At 38.7% G+C, this 27,871-nt stretch overlaps 2 protein-coding genes across 11 annotated transcripts in view; one reads left to right on the top strand and one right to left on the bottom strand.

Annotated features, from left to right (window-relative positions):
• Positions 1-5,612, top strand: part of DOP1A (DOP1 leucine zipper like protein A) — a 73,169-nt gene extending 67,557 nt beyond the window's left edge. For 5 of the 9 annotated variants that reach the window (XM_084890609.1, XM_084890602.1, XM_084890604.1 and 2 more), the window contains 3 exons: positions 1,845-1,974; positions 3,042-3,101; positions 5,015-5,612. In XM_084890609.1, coding sequence (XP_084746735.1) covers positions 1,845-1,974; positions 3,042-3,101; positions 5,015-5,320 — 496 coding nt within the window. In that variant the 3' untranslated portion in view covers positions 5,321-5,612. The remainder of the gene's footprint in view (positions 1-1,844; positions 1,975-3,041; positions 3,102-5,014) is intronic. The other 4 variants (XM_084890605.1, XM_084890610.1, XM_084890607.1 and 1 more) reach the window with 1 other exon arrangement.
• Positions 5,613-5,942: 330 nt separating this feature from the next.
• On the bottom strand, positions 5,943-27,823 carry PGM3 (phosphoglucomutase 3). Of its 2 annotated transcripts, none has more exons than XM_084890632.1 (13): positions 27,701-27,823; positions 25,587-25,792; positions 23,729-23,913; positions 22,344-22,411; positions 17,550-17,683; positions 16,215-16,410; positions 14,152-14,309; positions 13,137-13,220; positions 11,493-11,591; positions 9,983-10,096; positions 9,026-9,148; positions 7,943-8,116; positions 5,943-6,386 (listed from the first exon to the last, which is right to left on the bottom strand). In XM_084890632.1, the coding sequence occupies exons 2-13, from the start codon at positions 25,788-25,790 to the stop codon at positions 6,297-6,299; spliced, it is 1,629 nt and encodes a 542-aa protein (XP_084746758.1). In that variant the 5' UTR covers positions 25,791-25,792; positions 27,701-27,823; the 3' UTR covers positions 5,943-6,296. The 2 variants fall into 2 exon arrangements, with proteins under 2 accessions (XP_084746758.1, XP_084746759.1); XM_084890633.1 differs by having other exon boundaries at positions 27,720-27,802.
• Positions 27,824-27,871: the final 48 nt, after the last annotated feature.

The raw sequence follows: 27,871 nt of genomic DNA on the forward strand, positions 1-27,871 counted from the left end.
ACATAAGATAGTTTCATCAAAATAGAATTAAGATAATTTGAGAACTTACCCACATGATCAAATTTATAAATTGTTCTTCTAGAATAGAATATTAAAATAAAGATATCAGAATCTTTCTATATTTGAACATTCTTAAATCTCCCAAACTACTTCACAAGTTTACTTTTTATTAAATGTGTTGGTAAGAACTATAAACTACTTGTAATTTATTTATTTATTTTTTTGCATTTGAAAACCATATACATCTATTTCTTGATGAATTTCAGCGGTTGGGTATTTATTAAACTGATGTTATTCCCAAAGAAATTCAGAAAAGGACAATAAGTACTGTAGGAAAATGGCCAAAATTAATTAAGATGCTTATCTTCATAAAGATGATAGAAACTACCCTCTTATTTTAGGGGTTTAGGAAGAACATTAAGTAGTATGCTTCCATGATGAGAACCAAAATGAGTCTATCCTCTTGTCAAGATACAATTACTAGAAAGGGATGAAAAATCTCTAGTAGTAACTACAGTTTTTTTAAAAAAGTACTAGATCTTTTTTTAAAAAAAATCTATATAAAAGCAGTAAGAGTAACATGGGGATTTAATCTTAAAAGAGTGATAACTTTCTAAGCATGACATGTATTTCAGACATTCAAAATATTTGATAATTTACATACAAAATTAAGTCTGTATGCCTAAAAGATACCATGTTTAAAAGGCAGCAATGAGTTGGGACGAGATATTTGTAGTGTATATTATAAAAGTCCAACTCGCTTTATTGTAAAAGTCAATAACCCAATAGAAAAATGGGTCAATGAGAGATTAGTAGTTCATAGAAAAGGAATGGTTTCTCAACATCAGACATACTCATAAGAGAAATTCCAATGAAAGTTATAAACAAACATCAGAATGGCCTTTTTATCATTAACAATAGAAACATTCTTATTCTTGTTGAAAGTATACACTGAAATACTGTCCAGTTGTTCTCCAAAGAGATTTACAAAAATTTAAAATCCACATTCTCAGTAAACAAATAATTCTACTACACTCAAGAATTTAGCCAACCACTGCACTCTCAGGTATGCACAAAATCTACATCATGTAAGGTGTTCATTATGATACTTTCTGTAAAAGCAAGAAACTGGACAAATCTAGAGACTGGTTAAATTAGTGCCTTCCACTGGGTACTGTTAAAAAGGATGGAGTTTTATGATAACATTTCCAAGATAAATAACTCAATCAAAATAAGCAATCCTGTTTTGTTTTAAAGAGGAGGGCTATAAGAATACGTGCTCTTTCTACATAAACTCCAGATAGATGCACAAGACTGGCAAAACTGATGGGTCCTACAGTGGGAGGCAGACTCTCTCTCTTTGGTATGCCCTTTTCTATTGTTTGACTTTTTTTCCACATTCAGGTTATTTTACTTATTAAAGACTAAAATAAAAAATACAAAGGGAGGTATGAAAAAGTCCTACTTAAATTATTTGCCCTTTGCCCCATTACTCTGTAATTACGGAACATTTGGCCAAGTGTATGGTGGAAATCTTGCCTATTAATGAAGATGGAAACATTTGTTAAGGACTTCCTTTGTGCTTATGAAAAAAAAAATAGTGATGAGCACAGCACTTTACAACCTTACACATACATTTACTAGTTTCAATTCTATGAGATAGTTAATAGTATTTACTGATAAAAGCTCAGGTTAAGAAACATGCCCAAGGTGATGGCTACAAGGGCACAGCTGCATTTGAATCTGTGAAAGTTGTGGTGATTTGATCTTTCTACTCTATGTGACGTCTTAGATGGCACATGTCTGTTCCTAATATTGATGGGTATCATTCTTCTACACATTAGGTACCGATGGGCCTTTATTCCAGAAGTCTCAGATGATTCCGGTTTGGAAGTCAGAAGACAAGGCATACATCAACGAGAGTTTAAACCTTATGTAGTACGACTGGCAAAACTTCTTCGAAAAAGGGCAAAGGTATTACACTTCTTTTAAATTTTAGTTTAAGATAGAATTTACAAAACATACTGTGTTATGAACTTTACATATATTTTTCATTACATATCAGAGTAATTAGAAATCTTGACCCAAGAAAATAGTCAAGTTGACCCTTGAACAATGTAAGGGTTGGGGTACCAACACTCCCCTGCACAGCTGAAAACCCATGTGTGCCTTTGACTCCCCAAATCTGAACTACTAATAGCCTGCTGTGGACCTTACCAATAATGTAAGTGGTCGATTAACACATATTTTATATGTTACATGAATTATGTATTGTATTCTTGCAATAAAATAAAGTAGCTAAAAGGAAATGTTAAAAATCTTAAAAATTACAGCATTTACTGAAAAACAAACAAACAAAAAACCTGTAGAGAAGTGTACACATATAGTTCAAACCTGTAGTTGTTCAAGGGTCAGTTGTAATGAATTTAGCATGCTTACCAGTGAGCCTTTGTTACAAATCTTTTACTTTGCCTTCAAAAATTTAAAAAGTAAATTGTACAATTTGGAGATTTTGAGTTCTAGTCTTCAGAATGTGCTTTGAGTGCTCAGAAATTTTCCAGTCTTCTGGGGTCCCTTAGTCAGTAGCTCCTAAACTACTTTCTACAAACTACAAGAAATGGAATGGAGGCAAATGATTAAAAAGGAGGTTGTACTTGAAGGATTTAAAATCAAGTTATTTCTTTAGGGACCAAGTAAAAGGACAGAGCCAAAGGTGAAAGTTGAGTCCAGAGTTTAGGGTAGGACTTACTTACTTCCACTTTGATATCACAGGTTTGAAAATAATATTAATAGCAAATCCAGAAGTAAGGTGACTATATGACCCCTAAGCACAGGTACTCTGTCATCCTCGCATGTCTTTATTGAGCATTTTCTTAAGATTCCTCCCTTATCCAAGGGATAAATATGACAGTCTTATCCCACAGATAATAAGAAAACAGTTTTGATTGGAAAGCATTCCCAAACACTTTAAGCAAGGCCTTCATGGCCAAGCATACTTTTCCTGGAACAAAGGCTATGAGTTCTCCTCTTTCCTTCCACAGGACAAGGAGGAGGACTTTAAGACAGTGATTTTGGAGGGATTGGAGATGACCAAGCATCAGGTGAGGGTGGCTTTTTGATGCTTGTAATATGACAGCAAAAGTTGCCACATCTGTACCAAATATTGAGACACAAACCCAGATCTGAATTTCATCCATTACAGCAGTTAAAAAGGAAGGAAGCCTTTCTTTAAATATAGATTGGCAAAGTGAAAGGGGAAACCATTTGTATGGAAACGTGTTTAACTTTTTAATTTTACTTATTATTGAGGAAGGTAATTTTTAAGAGCAAAACACTAAAGTTCTTCTTGGTCTAGCGCTTAGTTAAGCCCCTCTCTTAAAGGTACATCTGGACAGGAACTTAAAAGGTTAACCTTAGTTCTCTTACATCGGGAAATATTTATGTACAGGGATCAAATATATTATTCATTTTACTTTAGGATAATGTTTAATACACTCTAATTACTAAGGAATTGTAGTTTGATTTAGGGAACTAAAGGTCGTATGGTCAGCCAACTAATGGTAGTCAGTGCTGTGAAAATCAGTCCTGGGACTGTCATTAAAGCAAGTGTTATAGTCAAGAGAAAGGGAGATGGTTTTTTAAAAGTGTATTTTTATTGATTTCAGAAGAGGAAGGGAGAGAGAATCATTGATAGGCTGCCTCCTATACACCCCACACTGAGGACCGAGCCCACAACCCAGGCATGTGCTCAACCACTGACCCACACCATCTAGGCAGGAAGATGGCTTTTTATAGCCTACAATTGAGACTGGAGGCTAAATCACTGCTAACATATTAACTAAGAGCTGGAATTTTTCTGGCCATGAAAAATTGGAAGATCTTTTGTTTAAATAGTCTTCTCTTTTAAATCTTTTTTCCTTTCTCAGGACTTTATTTTTAAATTAGCAAACAAAATTAGCAAACAAATCTGTGAACACACACAAGAAAATGAGCTGGATTTTGCATCTCCTTTCTCCACTAGGAAATTAGTGACATTAAAATATTAGGAAACAGAATTACAATCTGTCATATTAGTTACAAGATGAGATATTGCCAAGAAACTTGTATCTACGTAATACTTGTATCTACCTAAGTTTTACTTGATTTTTCTTTTTTTTCTCCTCCAGTTTAGTGTTTTTCATATCTTTGAGTCTGCCTAAGTTCAAACATCTTTAGTTATAACTTTTTTCAGACATGTTGATATCTAACAGCTGTGTTTGTATATTTAATGGCTTTTCAAATTAGTTTCTTAGTACACAGATGAACTTGTGTTTATTTGACAGAATTTTTACCTACATACATTCTCATTTGACTTTCCTGCTGCAAGATAGAGTGCCCCATTTTACAAAGGAAACTTTCTGTATCTTGCCTAAGGATACACAATAAGTAAATGGCAGAGCTAGGACACTATCCTGGATATTTTTACTCCAGTTGAAGCTCTCCTCCCCACATTGTTAGCACAACACAGTCTCCCAAGAGTTCCTTTCCTTTCTCTTTGCTGATGACCATTACTTTGGGTCTTGCTACCATCTTGCGGCAAGTTTAAGCCACTTGCCTAGTAGAGAATTGAGTTACTAATGGTAAAATGTACTAGTATAAGAATCTGTTTCTTCCTGGCCTTCTGTAGACATTCTGTGACCTAGTCCTTGGTTACATTAGTGGGAGTCCAGAAATCTGGGAGCTTTTTGAGTATATGCAAAGCACAAAATAAACTTTTAATATTTCACTCTCCCTATCCAAAACCAATTCTATTAAGCTTCGTTATGCATTCTAGTTGAAAAAATGTAACCAGCGTTTGACTGCTCTATATTCACTTAATTACTAGTGTCAAAAGGCCTCAGAAGAATCTTAAATCTACAATGAAGATTTAATATCATCAATTGTATTTGTTTAACTGTTTATTGATGTTTATTCCTTTTTAAGTATTCTCATGTACTACATCTGTTAGTAACAATTCCCTTTTTGTTTCCTGCAGAAAAATCCAGAAGAAGACAACTCAGGGAGGACATTAGGCTGGGAGCCGGGGCGCCTGCTGCTCACCATCTGTACCGTGCGCAGTATTGAGCAGCTCCTGCCGTTCTTCAATGTACTCAGTCAAGTCTTCAACAGCAAAGTCACTAGCCGATGTGTGGGACACTCAGGGAGCCCCGTCCTCTACTCAAACACTTTCCCTAATACAGACATGAAACTGGAAAACCACAAACCATTTTCCAGCAAAGCCAGACAAAAAATAGAAGAGATGGTAGAAAAAGATTTTCTGGAAGGAGTGATAAAAACTTGAACACCACAAGTGATTCCATTTAGTTTAAATGTAAATGTAATCATTTACAACAAACATTACTCTGAGTTTCTTTTCTTTTTTTTTTTGTATGTAACAAAACACATTTCAGGTTGTATTTAAGTATTTGTAAATAAGAGCAAATGTCTGAATGTGGCCTGGATCACGTTTAAATATTGTTGGCTCATATTGATTATGGTGCCTAAGGGAGATCTATATATGTATATATAGTTCATTGTTTCACTGTCCTGAGTTGTCTTAAACCTGCAAAATACACACTGCACATTTTTTTCTATTGGCGTCGAGATTGTTATTAACCACTTTTTGTGTCAGAGGTTTGGTGATCCATTATAATTAACTTTCTCCACACACCTTCACTAAGCGGAGTTATGAACAACTGAAGCCTGGGACATGGCCCCTTTACATGTAGCATGTCCACCTCAGGACGGAGATGGACAACCTCAGGACGGAGATGGACAGCCTCCACATTCTACCTCTGAGCTCCTGACGACGGTAACTGAAGAGGTAAGTCACTTAAAATCACTCTGAAGACTTTGGTGGAGAATAATTGACTTCAAACAACATCCTAGTTAGGTAATGGCAACAGAAAAGACATTCCAACGTGTTGCTAATAAATAAGATTTAATTTTCCAGCAGACCTCATGATTTCTTCCCAGCACACAGTATAAAGTTAATTGAATCATATATGTAAGCCCTGAAATTTTACATTAGTGAGACTGAAACTAGAGGTAAGTTTCATTAAAAAAACTAATTTAACAAGTATAAGGCTTAGCTGTTTCTAAAGAATTATTCTGGTAGTGTTTAAGAAAAAATAGTCAGACCTAGAAACAATCCATTAAGGTGCAGTAAACATTATGATTACAGATGTGTTTGAACTTGTCACAATAATGGCATTACCGTTCTGTAAAAACCTTTTAAAAGTCCAGTCTCCAGTCTCTCAAGAATGTAAAAATTGTCTTCAGAAACCTGGTTGGGGACTTTCTCCAACCCCTCCAGCCAGCTGAAATACCACCAGGCTCACTTCATGTGCAAGGCTGTCGGCACTTTCCTGAAAATTACATTGAAGTTGATTAGATGGGAAAGACTACTTGCAGCTAACCCTGAGGGAAGGGGAGGGAGCTTCCTGATTGGTTTCACTAACAAAGTAAAATGAAAGCTTTTTTTTCATCTTTCAGTAGCAAATTCTAACCACCTTAAATACATGGAAAACAAGTCAAAGTCTCCCAAATAAGGTAAGTTCTTAAATCAGATTATAGTTATCAAAACTGGATAAATTTAATAAAACATAGTAATGGTCCTTAAAGGCCAAACACAGCCATAATTATCCTCAAGAGTAAGTAACATTAAATACCCCTGGTGGGGTGAAGAGAGGCTATCTGGAGCCTTATTCTTTACATTAAAGGCTCGGTGCACAAATTCATGTATCAGTAGGGTCTCTCTGCTGAAACCGGCTCTCTGACATCCCTGGCAGGGTCCCGGATTGAGAGGGCACAGGACAGGCCAAAGGACCCCCCTAGCACACTATCAGGGATGGGGAAGGCTCCAGGGCAGCTGGACCCCTGCAGCAAGCTAACCTACTGGTCAGAACGTCTGCTCCCTGGTGGTCAGTGAATGTCATAGTGACTGGTCAACCGGCATTAGCATATCATTAGCATATTATGCTTTGATTGGTTGAAAGGATGACCAGACACTTCGCATATTAGGCTTTCATTATATAGCATTCTGGGATAGCCTAAGGCAGGGGTCCTCAAACTTTTTAAAGTGGGGGCCAGATCACGGTCCCTCAGAGAGCTGGAGGGCCGGACTATATGAACTACTAATTCCTACTGTAACACCTTGGCTGCGCTCACTGACCAAAAAACCTGGCGGGCCGGATCAGACTCCTCTGCGGGCCGCATGTGGCCCGCGGGCCGTAGTTTGAAGACCCCTGGCCTAAGGCTTCTGCAGAAAAGCTGCCAGCTAATGCAGTATACATTAATGGAAAATATCTCCTTCTGAGCCCCTATTCAATAGACTATTACCTCCACTATGGAAATATTTTTATCAAGGTTGTTTAAAGTGACAGAAAAGGATGTGTGAGAGGGCAAATTATTAATATCCAGATCACAAAAACAGCAAAAGCACAGAACAAGGCTGTCATTTAAAGGAAATACTTCCAAAAACAATTGAGAGTTGAGAGTCAAACATGAATTTCAGAAATGGATCTCAACCGTGATTGTTTTCATGAAACTACAAGATTGTGTTTTTATAAAAAACATAATAGTTCAACATGTGTCAAGCTAAGTACCTATTAGTTATTCATGCCACCATTATAAAAGTGACTTTTAGGAAATATAGAATCAAAAGAAAAATATTTGTGCAAAGAATCTAAGTGGGTGTAATTTTGTACAACTATATAACAACCACTGATGAAAATTAAAGTTTTGTAATCTTAATATGAACTTAATGGCTCCATAAACAAATATCAGACATTAAGTGCTTAATTATCACAGTGAGACTGCAACACTATTAAAGTAATGTTCACCTCTTATTACCGCCCCACACTACCTATGTTATTATTGGATTCTCACTGCACATTTTTTCAATAGAACTGTATCAGCTTACTTGTGAATCTGCTTCTGCATATACTCGGACTATATCTTCTGTACCAGAGGGCCGGACAAAAGCTCGGGAAAGCTTGTACTTCTTCACCAGATTGTCAATAGCCTCCTGTAGTCCTGGGGGGGTGACTGCTTTCCTTTCAGCATCCGTGGTGCTAATAACTTGCCTGTCTGCAACCTGTGCACAAGCATTTCATGCTTGTTATAATTTCATTCCTAATAAACAGAGCTACATTTCAGCTTCTTGGACACAAAGTACAGCACAGAAAGTAAAGTATCAAATTAAATTTTTATAATTATTTCTGCCAAAAGCAGGGTTGTTGATTTCAACTTTTTTTCTGTTTCTTCAGTCTACAAAGAATTACCTTTAGCAAAAAGAAATAACATTTCCACATACTGTCTTACAGCTAAATACCACTAAAATAAAGGTCAATAAATACGGTATGAGTTAAGTCATTGATCAAATTATCTTAGGTTGCCACTTACACTTTTTTAAAAATTACCTATTATATAAGAGGATCATGATGAGAATTTCCTTGTGCTCCAAACTAATCTGAACAATCAGCAGCTATTTCTGTGAACTCTGGTGGTGAATGTGTAAACTGGCATAAATCTACATGGAAATCAATTAGCCATTTATCTTAAATGCCTTTTAAAAATTCTCTCCCTTTGAGCTCACGGTTTCTATTCAGCATCTAGCCTTAGGAACTATTTTTACTCGAAATGATAGGCTATCCAGGATGTGCTTCAAAATAATACAGGGATGTGGAGAATGTAGAGGACACCATTTAAAATCTACTGAAGCTGGGTATATAGAGGTTCATTATTTTGTTCTATTTTAAGTTTTCCATAATTTTTCAGTGATATACAATTATAACAGATTTGGAAACCAAATACTTCTCAAACAATAGAATGGTTAAAAATTATTCTAGATATGAAAATATACAGGTGATATAAGGCATTATTTTCCATGTAACATTTATGTTTAGAATGAAATATAAAACACTTGGGAAACATTTTTATATAGTGAGATTTGAAATAATAGGTTTTAATTTTGAAAAAAAGAATCTTAAAATCTTGCTCACACCTTAACTTTGAGCTGTCGGTTTGGAAGATCTGTATAGAGAGCATCCCACTGTTGTACAGTCAGCCCTTTCAGAGCCAAGATTGCCTCGATCACCAGCATGTCAGAAATAGCATCACCAGCTGCCTGCAAGAAGGGAGACAATGGAAGGAAAGATGTGAATGTGTCTTAGAAAACTAGTCTAAGTTTCTTGGGCTTCCTGCTCCTCCCCCAATGCAGCAACATTAACTGGTGTGTATAAATTAAATATTGAGGAGAAAAACAAACTAGCTCTTAAAAAACTTGGCTTTACTCTTCCTCCTTAACTTTTAAGATTTCAGCTTTAAGAAAATTTTAAATTTTTCTTTATAACTAGACCCCTTTTGAGATATACCGTTTAGAAGGCATCATGCAAGGAAATGAAGAAATAGGAGCTTTGGTGTAAGACAGATCTAAAGTTGAAGCCATGTTCTGCCACTTATTAGCTCCAAGCCTTTGTTTCTTCATATATAAAATGACAATTATAATAACCCTTCTCCCTGTGCTACAGCAAGGATTATACGATGCAGTATGTGAGGTGCCCAAAATGTGCAATATGCTCAAATGTTACTTCCACAGCTTTGCTTGTTCTTCCATTGCCATTAGCAACACTCCAATCCCACCCAGTCTGACCCACAAGACAACTGATTGTTCTTCCTGAATTTCGAGAAAATAGGTTTAAAAAAATATAATTAGTCTACACACACACACACACACACAGAGGCTGAATCTAATGAAATTTTCATCAAAAAACGTAGGGCGAGGGAAGCACGTCAATGTTCTGTCATGGGCATTTCAGGGTAAATCTCCACTGCATGTGCCATGGCTGTGAGGAAGCTTGCAGGACTTCACCACTTTAAATTTTTATACAGCCCACTATTCTGTCCACCTTTATGAATAATGTGAAAGTAACCAAGAACCCACCAGCCCATCAGTTCTAACCTGGTTAAACAAATCAATAATGTTTTCAAGCATCTTAGCAGCTTTCCTTTTCTTATCTTCTAATTCTTCTGATAGCTGTTTTATCTTCATTTCAGCAGTTTTACTAAACAACACCTGCAATGAGAGCATACACAATCACAAAACTACAGCAGGCCCAGTCATAAGTACTATGCTAAAATGCTTTTGAAATTCTAAATGAATCTGGAGAAACAGGGGAAAATAATGGCAGCTTTACAATGTATGGAATTAATATAAGATCAAAGCAAAACCCAAAAGATATTACTAAGGAGAAAAAAGGTCTTTATGGATTATAAAACTGGTTATCAACATTTAAAGAGCTGATTACCAATAAAATACCACCTTAGCAAAGGTGATCATCCAAATGGGTTGATTATGTTTGTCCCTCATCCAGCTAAATCGGCTCTGTGCAACCAGGTTTCTAAGGTAGATCTGAAGTAGATAATTCATTGCAACTAATATCTTTTTGTCCTAAAATTAAGACCGTAAGCTAGGCAGAAGTAGAAAGCACACTCCACTCACCTATATCACATTGTGGCAAATAGTGCCATAACTATTACAACATCATATTCCTCAAGATTTCTGTCATTTTTGATATGCCTTTCCCATGATTTTAGTACCTTCAGATGCCCACTACTGAGGAGGAGCAGCACACCAGGCTCAGCCACTTGCTAAAATACTTATTTGTTGGTCACTTGTTTGACTGGAATACAGCCATACACATTCATTTACTGCAGCACAGCAGCACCAGACATTATAGCCCCAAAGCCTAAAATATGTACTATTATCCCTTCATATTCATTCACCAACCTCTGCATTAGATCACTGATCTTTTAGTTGTATTTTCTAAGAACTTATTTTCCTTCTACTTTCATTCATTGACTGTAGAAACCAATTTTGAAATTCATGAGGAAAATTATTTGACCAGATAACTTTTTGTATTGGGCACCTCAAATCTATTTATGAAATGAGTTAAAGTGTAAAAACATCTAAAGAAAAATTATGTATTTTATGAATATACTAAAAACCATTTTTACACATTAAAATTGTGAGTTTTATGGCAGGTGAGTATATCTCAAAAAATTTTAAAAACTTTCTGTCTGCTAAGAGAACCAAAAAACAACAAAAAACATGCCTATTGCTAATTACATTTCCAGTTGTTTATAACTTAATCCTCAAGCTATCCAACACTTTTCAATTTACCACACCTACTGTACTTTTTACCACCTATGGCCAGTTGAACAGAATATTTTTAAATGATGTATAGAAAACCAGCTTATTAAAAAATTAAGATGTGCATTCTTATAAGTAACTATAAGAACAAATCAGCAGTATTTCTTCACTCTCAAAGGCATATCAACCTAATAATCAAATTCTTTTACCATTCTACTAATTTCAACAAAGTAGAATTTCACCTATTACTAACCAGTTATAGCATCCCCATCATTTAAAAAAAAGTGTCAGCTAAAGTTGTAATTGTTTGAGAACTTACTGTGCCATGCCCGTTTGCTTCAAAATAAATTCCAATATCAAACTCCTGAGCCTTGTGGTGCAAATGTTTTACACCAGTTTTAGTACAATAGACTGGTACCTATAACACAAAATAACAGCAATTATTCAATCAGCAAATTCATTGTGTACCTACTATTCAGGGATACAGTAGGAACAAAACCTGGAGCTTAATCTAGTGAGGAAGACAAAACAGTTAAAACCAAAAAGAAGGCACTTAGAAGCACAAAGCAAGGGGAAGCAAGGCGAGAGAGATGAGGATGAGGAGTGACCTGATCTGGTACAGAAAGCTCAGTTTAGCTACAGGATGAAGAGTGGCTTAGAGTAGAGGTTTACAAGCTTTTATTATAAAAGGCCAATTATTCTAGGCTTTGCAACCACATTGTCTCTGTTAAAACTGCTCAACTCTCATTATCTGTGAAAGCAGCCACAGACAATACAAAAACAAATTAGCATGGCTGTATTCCAATAAATCTTTATAATAAACAGGGGGCAGGCTAGATTTTGCCCTCAATTTAAGAGGGGTGATTAGGAGTTTTCTAGGATTAATCCCAGTAAGAAATTATGGGTGGTTGGACTGGAAACAGTGGTTAAAGTCTTGGTAGTGGAAAAAATACAAAAAGATTAAGATCAAATAAGATGGACATTTGATTGGATTTAGGAAGCCTCAAGAATCGTTAGAGCTAAAAGTATTTATTAGAAAATGGTTGAAAAGTAACAGTTTTTGATGTACTCAGTTTCTTAAACGGTATCGTATCTGTAAGTGATTTTTAAGATAGAAAATAGGAATTAAAATACTAAAACAATCACCTGAATACTGAAAATCCCTGTGAAAAGTAGGCAACTGGGCCCCTGATGGAAGTCCCTTGGGTAACGCTACTGTAAACCACTTTTGCCCCACCCTGCAATCAGATCACAAACTCCAGCCTCCAGATGAGTTCTATTGTGCCTGCTCACTGTTCTTAAACTTATATCAATTGCCAAGATATAAAAAGTCAGAAATTCACATGAAGATTTCTGTTTCAGCTCCTCACAGCTGGCTTGGGCACACTCTTCCTAGTCCTCACCTACCCACTGTGCTCACTCACTTCAGCCATCCAGATATTACAGCAACCTGGCTTCACCATTCCTACTTTAAAGGCAAAAATAGCAAAATACAGGGACTTAAAAAGGGATACACCAAAGTTAGAAAAGATTGCAGTAGCTGGTGAGAAAGAGTAAAGGCAAACAGACCCAGTTTTGGCCATGAACCTCTTAACACTTAGAGCAGTTTCATACAGATGGTGGTCATTTGGTGGACATTGGGGAAATAATCAGAAACAGAGTCTATCAACCCAGAAAACAACTCCACAGAAGGAGAGTAAGAAGACAGTTTTATTACTGAATAAGCATTAAGCCAAATTAGTGATACACATCACAATCAATCTGCTAAGAGGCTACAAAGACAGAAAGTCCTCTTTTTGCATCAGGAACAATTTAATTTTTTCTTGTAATTTCTAGTTAGCCTTATATGGACAAAGACTCAGCTTCATGCACAACAACCTATTCATTTTTATGAGGTTATTATTTTCCACACAAATATCTTACAAAGGAATTAAACTGCCAGAAAATGGAAATGGTTCAGTACCTTCATAACTTCTTCAAGATACCGTGTTGAGCTTCCATTTGCATATGCAGTTTGTACAACACCAATATTCAGACTTTCTTCAATCTAGACAACAATGAAATGATCATGCATCTAAAGCAAAAACACTACAAAAGCAAACATATGTTCTAAAGAATGACAAAGGGATCAACAAATTCAGCCGTGCCTTATTTTATGCAATACGTAAGTGACTCAATCAAAATTTACATATAGGCCAGAAAAAAGCTAAAATACTTCTGGTCACTATTTAAGCAATTCTACAAGGAATCTTTTATAAAGAAACCTATGGTTTCTTGATTTTTTTTTAAATATATTTTTTATTGATTTTACACAGAAAGGAATTGAGAGGGATAGAAAGTTAGGAACGTCGATGAGAGAGAAACATCAACCAGCTGCCTCTTGCACACCCCCCACTGGGGATGTGCCCGCAACCAAGGTACATGCCCTTGACCGGAATCGAACCCGGGACGTTTCAGTCCGCAGGCTAAAGCTCTATCCACTGAGCCAAACCGGTCTCAGCAGGTTTCTTGATTTTTATTTCAATTTTTAAATAGAAGTATTTATTGAATTGTTGAAGTATATCTTTTCCAGACATAATAATTACTTCCCATTCATCCTATAAGGCTAGCCAGAGATTTCCAAAAGATCAAAACAAATCTCTGAGGATGAGATTTCCTGTTTAAGCCAGAGGCTTTGGGAATTTCTGATGGAACTTCCATTATTAAAGTGTCAGTTATGAAGAATTCAAAACTTCATAAAGCTTCAAATCATAAAACTGTCAATATGAGGAAGCAAAGAGTAACTTCAGATTCCAAAAACCAGTTCTCCAAGTTGAAAAGTCTAGAATAACCATATCTTTTTGTATTTTCCAGTCACACAAAAAAGGAACTTCCCACAAATTGTGCCTTTTAGACATTCAACTGATTGCTATAGATGCTACAGAACCATTTCACCAGGAAGTCTAGTTTTAAAGGGCATCAGTCACTCCCTGCCATACCTCCAGCAGGAGCTCTTTAAGGAAACTACTAATGAGTGTCGCTATCTTGTCTCCATCAATGAGATGAAAGTGGCCATCTGCATCAGAGTAGTAATAAACAATTCTGTCTGCATCTCCATCAAAGGAACAGCATCTTTCATTGGGTTTCATTTCTATTCCTAGTACACAGAATAATTAAAAATGCATTTCAGTCTAAAAAACGGGAATACAACTCAATATTAAAAGTTTTAGGTATTTTTTCTTATTCTAGTTATAAGAGGAAATTTTTTCACTAATGTGTGATCACAGCTGGTCTTACGTGTTACATGTAAACATGTCCACTATGATTATTCAAGAAATAGTTAAAATTATTCTTGCAAATAAAAACCAGTGTCTTAATCTTCTAACAGTATGCAGGCTTATTGGTAGTTACAGGGTAAATTCACAGCTAACTGAAAAAGAAACATTCAAAATCTATCTATGCTGAACTTGACATTATGCTAAGATAATATTCCACTTTATAAGCCAGCTGACTTGGCAACACAGATTCCCATATAGTTGCTTAAAAGCTATAGGTAATTCTGAATGCAATTTATCTAGTCCTATTATGTCCTTTACATATAAAAAACAATCAGCAACAGATGAGGTATGTGTTTTAATTTAATTCAGATAGGAATGATTTATTTTTCATACCATCAGGAACAAGAAGCTGATGTTTCTATCTCTCCTCTCCCTTCATCTCTTAAATCAATAAAAATATATTTTGGGGAGGGAGGGGCAATGTTAAAATATGTACACAGATAATAATTTAATAAAAAAATAAAAAATATATATTTTAAAAAACAAAACAATTATAGCCCATGAGAGAGAAATGGTTTCTGTAATTTGCATAAAATTATTGAAACCTCAGCCACTGTTATGAATTTAATAGATATAAGGACATTAACATATTGCCAATGCAACATGAAGCAATTAGGCAGTGAATAAGAATTTAAGATTACTACAGGGTACAACACAAGCTCCATGAAAGTCAGGGCTTCTGGTTTGTTCATACTAAGCCCCAGTGCCTACAGCAAGAGAAAAAGAGCTCATGATTTAGTGAATGGATAGATCAGGGCCTGAGAACTGAGCTGCAGGTAAATAATAGTCAAAACTAGCAATCAATGAAAGGGAGCTTAAATTGCTTACTACAGTAAGGCATAAAAGTAATGTTAATGTGAAAAGCCACTAGATAAGGTCTATAGAATTCTGAAGAATGCAGTCCTTAGGGTGGAGCCACTCCACTGCAGTCAGTCCACGTGACATGAGGTAAAGAGAAGCCAGATTCCAATATTTAAGTGAAATCAAAGCATTTTAAAAATGGCCCTGGCCAGGTAGATCAGTTGGTTAAAGCATCATCCCAATACATCAAGGTTGAGGATTTGATCCCCAGTCAAGACACAAGAATCAACCAGTGAATGCATAAATAAGTGTAACAACAAATCAATGTCACTCTAAAATCAATAAATAAAAATTAGTAAAAATAAATGGTGGCAACTAATGCAATTAAACACACAGACACACGGATCAAACAAAACACATCTGCAAACCAGGCTAACAATTTGAATCTAATGCAGCTAAATATAAAAATCTCTTACTACAACTACAATCTGAAGAACATTCTCCCTCCTAACATGGCCACTGTGGAAAACACTGATTTTGGAAACATGTAATTCAGCAGGAGCATTCTCTTTCCATAGTGTGTCTAATTCAACAAGATGAAAGATAATGCTACTTAACTATTGCTATCCTTTGAATCAGTGATTCTCCAAGTGTGGTCCTTGATAGAAATGCAAATTCCTATGCTTTACAAACCCTATGTAAACCTACAGATTACCAATCTCTGATTTTGCTTTCCCACTCCACACGCTGTAGGAGTCCTGGGACTCACAGGCAGAGCAGTCCATGTTTTAAATGGCACTGATGAGTAGGAAGGTGCCCAGATGTCTACAAGTAACACCAAGACTAAATGCATGACTTCTCATTTGGCCACTTCTGTTTACAAATGAGATTGGTTTAAAAACTCCAAAAACAAATTTACATACCTTGTGGAGGTTTCTGATGACTTTTCACAAAGTCAGCCCCACATAAATGATTGAGTTTCCCTGTAGTCCCAACGTTAAACAACTGAATGGACAGCCCCTCGGAGAAGTAGTTTTTCATTTCTCTCAGCTTCAGGGCCCCTATGCCATTTGCACAGTCAACCTTAAGTGATAGACATTCGTCCCCACTGCAGAAAGCCTTAAACGAAAGACACAGGGAGGAAAATCTCAAGTTCTAAAGATGAACAGTGAAACATAAGGCATGCATACGTCTATGTAAACATCTATTATTTCAATTAGTTCATCTATTTTAAACCAAGAAACAAAAGGGCACACAAATTCAGATGAAAATCATAAAACATCAAGGTAAAATTTTAAAATACCCCTTTTTGAACACTTTGACACAGGAACAGTTTCAATGATTGAATGACTTATGGAAATAGTTTGTTAAATAAAAATTTTGGTATCACAGCCGAAGTCTTTTTTAAAAGGTTTATTAGTCATTGCTAGAAAAAAAAGGACTGCACTCGGGGTTAGAGTCTAAAACCCCAGCAGCATAGCTAGATAGAACAGACAGACATGACCACTGTCATCCCAGAGTTTTGCCAAGTGTTTATATGCATCACATACGGGGAAGAAAGATGTAAGCGGTTTTGCAGAGATTACATTAGCTATAAATAAAGGGATGGGAGAAGTAAAGCGGGCCAGTTATGGATAGGCACAGAGTCCAAATCAGAAGAGTTTGCTCCCTTGGATAGGTTATGGGCAAATAGGAAGTTCACGTTAAATAAGCAGAGGCTCCTGGGGTTCAAAAATCCCTGGCCATTCTCTCTCTAGAATAATTGCAGAAATAGCACCTGGAAATTAATCTGAAGTTCCAATCGACACCTGTAAATGTGAGCAGTCTCTTGTTAGCTGGTCCACAGCTGGTAATAGGCTAACTGCTGTGTTTCTTTCTCACTCTCTGGGCAATGTAATTTAATTGAGAACATCTCAGAATTTTTTTTTTCAAGCTTTATTAGATTTAGCCTCAATAAAGCAGGTCCCTTAAAAGTAATATAGTCTATATCACATGACAGTCTTTCAAAGGTGGTAAAACATCTGTCATTCTCTTCATAAGCATGTAACAGCACTCATCTAAATACTTATAACCACAAGAAAACCACCATGTTTGTCCCCTCAGTGATCTAAGGATGTGTTTCATGCCTTGCCAAAGTAAATGCAAACAGAGTTAGGATACAAGGACCAGGCCCTGTGTAGTCCTGGAAAGAAAATGATATGCCGAATTTTTGGAAAAAGGAGAGTGACAAACTATGTAAATAACATTCCAGTTTTCACCTGTTTGGTAAGTTCCACAAAGGCCTTGGAGAGCTTCTGGTAGTAACCTTCTGTGGTGGCCTGTCCGTACTGGCCCTGGGTGTTCCGGCAGTACACCATGTAGTGCAGCTGTGGCGTTGTCAGCAAGCCATAATCTGTCACAGAACGGAAGAAAGCAATGTACCCCATTTCTTAATAAAGGAAAAAATTTAAATGGATTCATATGGAATGAACTGAAGGTGACAAAATACAGTTCAGAAAACACAAAATGCTAAATTTTAAAAAGCACAAATATCCACTGAAATCATTACAAGTGCATGTCACATAAGAAATATGTATTTGGTCTTTGTCCCTATTCCTGACAGAGCTTCTAAACTCTTGGAATTTCTTAAGCAAAGGGAGCAATATGATGTCTTTTATTACCTTGAAAAGGTGTCATTTGGACCCTGGCTGGTGTGTCCAGTGATTAGAGCTCTGGCCCAGACACAGAAGAGTTAGTTACAGGTTAGATTCTAGGTCAAGGGCATGCACCTTGGTTGCAGGTTCAATCCCTGGCCTGATTGGGGCTTGTGCATAAGGCAACGAATTGATATGCCTCTCCCACATCGATGCTTCTTTTCCCCACCCCTCTCTCCACTCCCTCCCTTCTGCGCTCTCTAAAAAAGCAATTGAAAGAATATCCTTTCTTGAGGATGTTTTGTTTTTTTTTTAAAAGGTGACTTTTGGAAAGCCCCTAGGTACCTAAGCATGGGGGCTGATTTCACGTGATTAGAGGGATGGTTCCTTCAGCCCTTTGCCCCACCCCCAACTTCAGAGAGGGAGGCTGGAGAAGCTGCAGATTGGGTTCAGTCACCGATGGCCAATGATTTAGTCATTCATACCAATGTAATGAAGCCTCCAAAAAACTCAAAAGACCAAAAGGCCAACGTTCCGGTTGGTGGACATGTGGAGACCTATCTAAATAGAAGAACTCCACAATTAGGGTCAAGGAAACTCGTTTTATTCTCTGGGCATTCCTCAAAACTTGAAATATAGTTTTCAGTGCAAAAAAAGTCTAAAAAAGTCCATGTTGGTCTAAAAAGGGGAACCCAGATGAAGGCCAGGCCCTCATAAAGCTGAGCCCCCAGAGGACTGTTCTTCAGTGCAAAAGTGAGTCAAAGTGAATCAAAAGTGAGTCATGGAGGGGAAGAGATCAACCAAGGAACTTGTATGCATATAAACATAACCAATGGGCACAGACAATGCAGGGGGTGGGGATTGGGGGGCATGAAGGCTGGGGCTGGGAGAAAACAATGGGATATGGAAAAGGGAACATATGTAATAGTTTCAACAATAAATAATTTTATAAAAACAAAAACAAAATGAGTCAAGCCCTGGCTGGGTGGCTCAGTTGGTTGGAGTGCTGTCCTGTACACCAGAAAGGTGGCAGGCTTGATTCCCAGTTGGGGCACCTACCTAGGTTGTGGGCTAGAACTGTGGTCAGGGCAGCTACGGGAGGCAACCAATCAATGTTTCTCTGTCAGTCTCAAATCGATAAACTTCTCGGGTGAGGAGTAAAAAAAAAAAAAGTAAAAAGTCTCTACCCAGAAAAGCTGCCTTAGAACTCAGCAAAGCACAGGGAAAACCCACGGCTAAAGAACACAACCACAATCACAGGCTTCCCACGATTTCCAACCCAAATTCCCACCCACAGGGGTCTGAAAGAACCTGGTCATCAAAGAACCATGTTACCAACCAGCCAGGTAGTACTCCCAGCAGAAGCAAACATTAAACCCTGCCTTCACCATGAACCTCAAAAATGTCCCACAAATAATTTGTTTTTTAAGAAAAACAAATAGCTTATAGTAAAACATCGAAACACACAAAAAGAGGCAACATGAGCAAGGAACAGGAGAAATAGATAGCAGATAGGCCAGTATCCAATAAGTATTCATTCACGAAATCTGTCAACAGTCTTCATAGTCATACACTAGTGACTAGAGTTTGCAGTGAAGGCGAAAGTCATTTTAAGTTCTTGGCTGTGGTGTAAGGATCAGATGAGAGGAGATGGAGGAAACCCCCCAAAATGGGTAAAAGCTTAAGTCTAAGGAAGGGAACTGTATAAGGAGGAGAAAAACTATTCCAAAAGGCATACTAAAGGATGAAACAAATTTTATGACCAATATCAAAATTACCAAATAAACATTCACTAACTATGTACAGTTAAAAAGCATAACCCCTCTATTCCATTGATCAACCCAGAAACACAGAAGCCATTCTTTACAGCTCTATCCTCATCACATCACAAAATCCTCTGGATTAAATGTTAATTTCCAGTTCTTCCATTTCTCTTTCTTGTACAAACTTCAGCAGTTTCCTCGCTCTTTTTCTTTCTTATGACCCTCCTATCTCTCGCTACACAACAGCCGGAGTGACAGCCTTAAAATCCTTCAGTGGAGACCCGTTGCATCTGGACTAAAACCCAAATCTTAAGCATGACATATCAGGCTTGTAATGAATTGGCCCTGCTCACCCCCCTAATCTTATCCTCCACCAGCTTCCCCCAATTCTCCTTGTGCTGTAGCTCCATTAACCTCTTGTTTCCTGAAATACACTGAAGCTGAAGAGAGAAATGGAGGAAATAAAAATAAACTCAAGTTTTTTAAAACTGAAACAGTAAAAAAGTGATGCTTCTAACGATAGAATCAAAGTGTTGGAAATAACCATTTTAGGAAGAATACAGTTTTGGGCAGAGTGAATGTAAAGCAGGGCAGCCACCTAATGGGGGCATCAATGCACATCGAAGACCAACGCACTGCACATTGCAGGCTGAGCCATTGAGGGGGTCATGAAATCCTCTTAGACACATCAGCATGTCTGTATTTTCTAAAGCAATGGTTAATGCATATTGTGCAGTATGGGTAAGTAGTATGTATGGGAACTTTTATCTCAGCTATATATACAAGCAGACATACACGTCGTGATACCAAATGGGTTTCTTACTATGGGTTGAAATACTCAAATATAGTCTACTGAATGGTTGTACATACCAGGCATTCAGAAATATTTGATGAATAAAAGAGTAAATAAAAGAATATACATAGCTGGATCTATGTCTCTCAGACATCAGGCAGAGTGAGAGAGAGAAGCGAAGAATGGCCACTAAAAGAGAGGGGAGAGGAGCCCACAGAGAAGACCAACAAGGAACAGTGGAAAGGAAGCGGAGCTTATAGAAAGAGGGAGGCCAAATGATGGACAGCTGCCAAGACACAAACTGAAATAATAATTTCAAAACATAAATTCTAAAAGTTATTTTTTAGGTTGCAGATCCCTTTTAGTATCTCACAAAAGCTATGAGTCCTCTCCCTAGAAACTAAGTGTGTGTGCAGGCAACACTCTGCATATTATATTAATAAGGACACAGGGTGTGGGCAGCTTAACCAACCACCACCACCCCCCGCAGGTCCCGGGCCCAGTTTAAAAATCCCCATTTTTATAACACCACTGGATTTGACAATTAGAATTCAGATAAGTGTCAGGAGGCATTTCGCTGGAGGGGCAAGGATGGAGACTGGCCTGCAGAAGGCGAAGTAATGACTAGAGGAGCTAAAAGAGAAGTGATCTGGGTGTACTATGGAAGAAGCCAGGTTATCTGTGAAAGAAGGGAAGACACAGGACCTGGAAAGGAGGCTGAAAGGTAAAGAGAAGAAAAAAAAATGTTTTTAAATATATTTTATTGATTTCTTACAGAGAGGAAGAGAAAGGGATAGAGAGTTAGAAACATCGATGAGAAAAAATCATGGATCAGCTACCTCTTGCACACCCCCTACTGGGGATGTGCCTGCAACCAAGGTACATGCCCTTGACCGGAATTGAACCTGGAACCTTTCAGTCCGCAGACCGACGCTCTATCCACTGAGCCAAACCGGTTTCGGCAAGAGAAGAAATTTTTAAATGAAAACAACCTAATACTAGGAAAGCTCACCTCAGAGCACAATGGGTTCACTGTATTCACATGGGGCACAACCCATATAAGAAGAGGATTCTAGCCTCCATTTTGTTGCATTTAATACTTCCCCATTTGTTAAAAATGGGGGGGGGGGGGGGGGAACCCCAAACCACCAGTCAAAACTTAAAGTCATGATTACAAGCAGACCAAAGATATTTTCCATCCCTACATGACAGGCAACAGCTGATTCCACAAGTGATCAGCCATTGGGGAATGAATACCTGATATTGACAAAAACTCCCCAGGATGGACTTCATCAAGTAGCTTCAAGGAGTTTTATATCAACAAGTTCAGCCTGCCAAAGCCGGTTTGGCTCAGTGGTAGGGCGTCGGTCTGCGGACTGAAAGGTCCCAGGTTCGATTCCGGTCAGGAGCATGTACCTTGGTTGCAGGCACATCCCCGGTAGGGTGTGTGCAAGAGGCAGCTGTCAGTGTTTCTCTCTCATCGACATTTCTAGCTCTCTATCTCTCTCCCTTCCTCTCTGTAAAAAATCAATAAAATATATTTTTAAAAAGGGGGAAAAAAAAGAGATGCAATCCTTTAAAAAAAAAAAAAAAAAAAAACCAACAAAAAAACAAGTTCAGCCTTACTAAAGGACAGTTGTTTAAGATCAGTGTTTCCTACATGTAATGTATACATAAAATAAAATATGCATGCCCAGAAAACTTTTTTTTTCATTTTAAAAACTAGTATTTTATATCCTGAAGTTCATTTTTTAAAAACTTTATCTGTATTTTCAACCCTTTCTAAAATAAATATTACTTTTATCATTTTTAAAAAAGTTTTTTAAAGATTAAATTAATTTACAACTTAAGACAACTACATACCATGGAATTGACCTCCTGAAACAGTGATGCCATCTATTACAGACTGTGAAAGTTTCTCACTGCTGGGCCTAGGAGAGAAAAGGGGAAAAATATTACCTCCCATCCAGAAACCAACAGGTGGCTAGTTCTGAAAGCTAACGCTGAAATTATATACTACAAATGTCAGAATAATAAATTCATTGTATTTGAACTGAAACCTGTCAAGTATGAAAACTCTGAAAATAATAATTTGGGTAGAGTATGAGTAGTCTTTTACAATGTTATTTCTTGAAAAGATACTGGCTTTTAAATGAATTTAGAAAACAGATATAAAGGATGTACTAATTACACCATACCCAAATACCTTGTCAAGTTTGACAATAACTGCACATACTGCCTAAGAACAATAACTAATACTGCAGCACTGGGTACTAAACTATCAAGGATATAGAACTCACTTTTCATTTTAAAACATCAGAACAAATTACCTACCTGAAAATAAAGATCATTATATGACTGCCTTGTAGAAAAAGATGTTCTGTATCATTTCTACTATTGTAGTTAATAGGCAAGAGGCAAATACATGTGGGAGGGCTTTATTGTGAGATCACTTGCTTCAAAACATAAGTCAGTTGGCTATTTCTATTACCTGTAAATACCAGTGATCATGGAACCAGTGGCAGTTGGAAGTCCCTCTGATAACACATTTAAGGGTAAAACACCAGTGTATGGCAATAGAAAATGTAGTAAAAATTTCCTTTAGAAAGCATCTCTGGCTTAAAACAAATCTTATGTAAATGCGAATGCTTGCTTCAAAGCACACTTTTAATCTAACATTTTACAAAAATATTTTTGTAAAGGAAGGTAAAAGCTGCCAAATATCATATGAAAAATTTGTAGAAATAAACTTAACATTTTACAGTGAACTCCAGCACGGAAAAATAATATAAATATATGGGCCAACAACACGGGATTATAAAATAAATCTCTAAAATAATGAATTAAAATCATGTGTTCTTACTCTATAGGGGAAAAAGTAAATCTAGAAGTACAGGGGGGAGACATTTGTTAATTTTCTCGTGCCAAGAAATATATATTATTCTGGGTCCATTATTTCATGTAACCCTCACAAAAACCCTGTATTAGGCCTATCATCAACATGTTATCGATGAGAAAAGGAAAGCTCCAAAAGGTTCAAGTGGATAGTAAGTGTTGGAGTTGGTGTTCTGACTCTAAAACCCAAGCTGCAGTGCTAAGTTCCTGCGTCTCCTACAAAGGCCGGGAGGGGAGAAGCCTCTCGGGGCAGTTCTGTCTTTCTTCCCACTTATCATGGCTGTCACCACTGATACAGTCCCTTATACTGAGTTCCCAAAGCTGCTTTCACCACTAACTCCATGGTCACCCACCTGGTATCTCTACCAATCACGATGAAGGCATCCTGCTGCAGATCAACCGCAGCTTTCTCGCTGATGTCCAGCAGCACTCTCTGCACATCCTGCTCCTCAGCATTTGCCAAACAGGTAGCATGTTCCTCCCAGGAAGGTGCCAGCATTTCACCCAAAGGGTCAACCAATTTGACACCATTGTCCTCCTTAAGAGAAAAACGATTGATAAGCCATCTGTGCACATTCGAAAGGGTTAAGTTGAGGAAGTAAATAAACTCAAGCTGTTTTTTCCCAACAAAAGACAGTGATGGCTGAGAGCTTCACCAGTGACGCTTACTGAATGCCAGACCCTACCTAGACTACGTAGGTGTTTTATACTCATAAGCTCAGTAAATCTTCATGACCCCACACACCAACCTAATGATCCCATTATTATTCTAATCTGACAAAGATTCAGATCAAGTTATTTGCTTATGTTCATACAGCCAAGAGGAGTCAGTACTGATATTAAAACATTAAGTCCATCTGCTTCTTTCACCCAATAGACTACACTAGTTTTAAACGGCCGCCACCTGTGCTTTAACCACCCGCTAACTAAGGCACAGCTGGAGCAGAGTGAGGCCCAGAGTCCTTCTCACTACGACTTTAGATTCTAAGCACAGCCTGGCCAGTGCGTCAACCAGAGGGTGGCACAGAAGTTGAAAACTGACCCCTAATTCTGTCCTGCTCAAATTTCTGGGGGAAAAAGTACAGTTTGAGCAGCGGTCGCTAATGGGTGGTCTGCAGACCACCGGTGGCCCATAAGGTCCAAAATGTCAACTGAAGGAAACAGCTCAGAATTGTTTAAAGAAGTGCAATAATTATGAGGTCCTGCCTCAAATCATTAATAAATTACGGCAATTTAGACATGCATTTATAGTAATGCACATTTAGAAGATGGACAAGCAAAGTCCTCGTGTTTTGGGGGAAGAGGTTACAATCCTACATAGCTTTAACTTACTTTTGATTTAGCTACAAAGGCAAAAATCTCATGCCCTTGTAACCAAACAGAAGCATATTATTCAAATCATGTATACGGTGGGGCAAAAGTTATGATGCCCACTGACCACAAGGGGGAGGGGGACAGATGCTCAACGCAGAGCCATCTAGTACCACGGGACCCCGCAGGGGATATTGGATTGCTGGTTTCAGCCCAATCCCCACAGGCAAGGCCAAGGGACCTCACCTGCTGGAGGGACCCCACTCACTTCACAGACACCCTTCAAGCTCTGGTGCCACCCCAGGTGCCACCTTCTAATTAATTTCCTAGCAATGTGCACTAATCCCTGCACCAGGCCTCTAGTACTTTGATAAAAACTTGTCATAAACACCAACACCAAGAGCCTCATCAACATTTTGTCCAGAGCTCACTTTTGGATCCCTGGAGCCTCCTGTTTGGCTATTTCTTCAGAATAGAAAACTATTCCCTAGTTATTAAAAAAAACCTGTCTGAAAATTTTCTAAATGTAAAAAGTCTTTGCAAACATTTGCCCTTTCCCCACCTTGCTTCCAATCTCTCTAATTTCTGCTGAATTAAGAGAGGAAAGATTTTTTATTACTGATACTGTGGCAACTAATTTGGAAGGACATTCTGTTATTTCTCTAATGTGGACACTCCCCGCAAAATAACAGACTCATTTCATCCTCCCCACACCCTCTACTGAATCATGAGCCATATGACTACTCATTCAGAAAAAGCTATTTCACATCCAAAGGCACAAAAGGACGTAAAGGCCCATTCCCAGAATTAGAATTTGAATACTAGGTCAAACTGCTCAGACACATTAAGGTTACGTCTTATAAATAAGGGTTTGCTTTATCAGAGAACTAAATGCATTACCTCAGGATTGTGTGATGCTGTTACCATGACTCCTATTGTAGATTTTGTCTGTTTTGACCGAAGAACAGCTAATAATCCCATGCGAAACATGACATGATCAAGATGTTCTGCTTTTGTTCGAAATCCAGCAGTGCCATACTGAAGAATGAGTCCGCTGGGCTTGGCGTGTAATGCCGAGTGTTTTTTAATAGCATCTAAATCCATGTCTGCAAAATTAAGGAATATTTTTCAGGCATATTAAGAAACCTTTCAAGGACCATTTACTTCAAAAACTGCCACCCCAAACTGATAGGCATGCCTCATTGTGAACCCCCCGCCCCCCCAAGATCCTTTCTTTAAGAGAATAAAGAATGACAGAATAAGTCCTGGGAGTTAGTAGTATCTAGAAAATCCTGCCCCAATTATATTGTCCACTCCGTGCAGAGGTCAGATTATTTCCAACTCCTCTCCCATTTTGGTTCTAGGGATATCCCTGGACTTGGGTCGAATTTAAAATGGTCCACTTTCAACGAAAATGAAGATTCCACAGCAAGATTCCTGGACTCCTACTAGATCAAAAATCACCTCATTTTACAAGTGAGCAAACAAGCCTGGGCCTCCGTTAAATAAGCTTCATTTACTATGGGTAACTGATGACCCTGAAGCCCAAGGTCATGCTCTCAAATGGACTGGACCTACACATCCAAAATATCTGGGAAATCTGTGTAGTTCTTCCGAGCCTACAGAGACTATTCCCAGGTGAAAACAAAGTTAACAGTCTCCTTCCTCTCCAATGCCTTACAGGGGACTGCTCCATCCTCATAAGGGAGAATCAGGACACACTTCTAAATTAAACTCTGGCCCAGCCATTGGCTCCCCTTGGTTGGACCACCCTCCTACACACCAAAAAGGTTTAGGGTTTGGTTCTGGTCAGGGCACATATCTAGGTTGCTGGTTCCATCCTGCTGGGTGCAAAGGGGAGGTAACTGATGTTACTCTCCCCCTTCCTCTCTCTCTCAAATTAATGAACATATCCTTGGGGAAGGAAGGAAGGAAGGAAGGGAGGAAGGGAGGAAGGGAGGGGCTCTGAAAGTAACATCTTCCATTTACCTTTAGTTTAAAAAAAAAAAAAATCAAACATTGACCTTAGCCCTCTAACTTTACTTAGATTACTTAGCCACTCCCTTCTCTGGAATACTCCCATTTCAAGTGGAACTTGGGACTTCCAACCTCAGCGGTAGGTACTCCTCACCCCTGGGTCAGCCCCATTTCCCATTGGCCCTGAGAGGAGCAGCAGTCCCAGGCTGCCAGCCTCACCACGGGCAGACCAGGCAGCTAATGCTGTTGGATTCCAGGCAATAAACAGGCAAGGCCAACAAAGCCAGTCAATCCTTTTGCTGGCGGAGGACCTTGCCTTCAATTTATAAAATACACCTGTGGAGCGCCATAAAGCTAAGCGCTCTGAAATAAGGTCTGCCTGCATCTTGTTTCCTTTAACTTTTGTTCATTGAAGCAATGAACAAAAGTTAAAGGAAACGGTAAAAAATGTTTTGTTCGGCTGGAAAAAAAAAAAAAAAAAAAGCTGGCCTTCGCCGAGCTGACTTAGCTAGGTCCAAAGTGATCAAATTTCTCTTTCCCAAGCATGAACACATTTTGTTAAAAATTGACCAGGGGGTAATGTATCACGGTTATTCACAGGGCGTACACCAACGCTGTAAGTCCCCAAAGTCTTTTTTTTTTAATTATTATTATTAAGATAAAACGCGTCCACCCCTTAATGCGTTTTTGGTGCTGAAACTAACTTTGAATGGGTACGTGAGAGCTTTCAGGAAAAGGACTTCCCCGTCCACGTGCCCCCTCCCCTCCATCCCATCTTCAGCTCCGAGGCTGCTCCTTCCCGCCCGGCCTGGCCCGAGGCCCCGGAGCCCCAGAGCCCCGGAGCCCCGCCGGGCGGGGGGACGCGCCGCCCGGCACGCGACCCCTGGGCCGGCCCGCCCGCTCCGGGCACAGCGGCGGTGGGTGTGTCCCGCGAGCGGCGGGCCGGTCAGTCCGTTACCCGCCCGCCAGCCCGCGGGCGGCCGGAGCCCCGTTGGGCCGGAACGTGCCCTCTCGCTGCCCAGCCGCGGCCCCCTCACCTCGGCCGAGCAGACTCGCCCTCCCCGGCGCCCCGCAGAGAAGACCCGGTCGCGCAACGCGCCTCGTATGGCTCGGACGCTCTCGGAACCCGCAGACGTGGCCCTGCGTGGCTTCCGGCTCGTCGCCCCGCCCCCCGGCCAATCACGGCGGGGAAGGTTCGCTGGCCCCGC

The sequence above is a fragment of the Pipistrellus hanaki genome (assembly GCF_964339955.1).
Source record: "Pipistrellus hanaki genome assembly, chromosome: 7".
In the NCBI taxonomy this organism is placed as follows: domain Eukaryota; kingdom Metazoa; phylum Chordata; class Mammalia; order Chiroptera; family Vespertilionidae; genus Pipistrellus; species Pipistrellus hanaki.

Coding starts and splice junctions, on each gene's coding strand:
- PGM3 (XM_084890632.1), bottom strand. CDS start 25,790: ATGGATTTAGATGCTATTAAAAAACACTCGGCATTACACGCCAAGCCC. Junction 22,412..23,728: donor GTGATTGGTAGAGATACCAG/GTGGGTGACCAT, acceptor TTTCTCTCCTAG/GCCCAGCAGTGAGAAACTTT. Junction 9,149..9,982: donor TTATTGATTTGTTTAACCAG/GTTAGAACTGAT, acceptor CCCTTCTTGCAG/GCAGCTGGTGATGCTATTTC.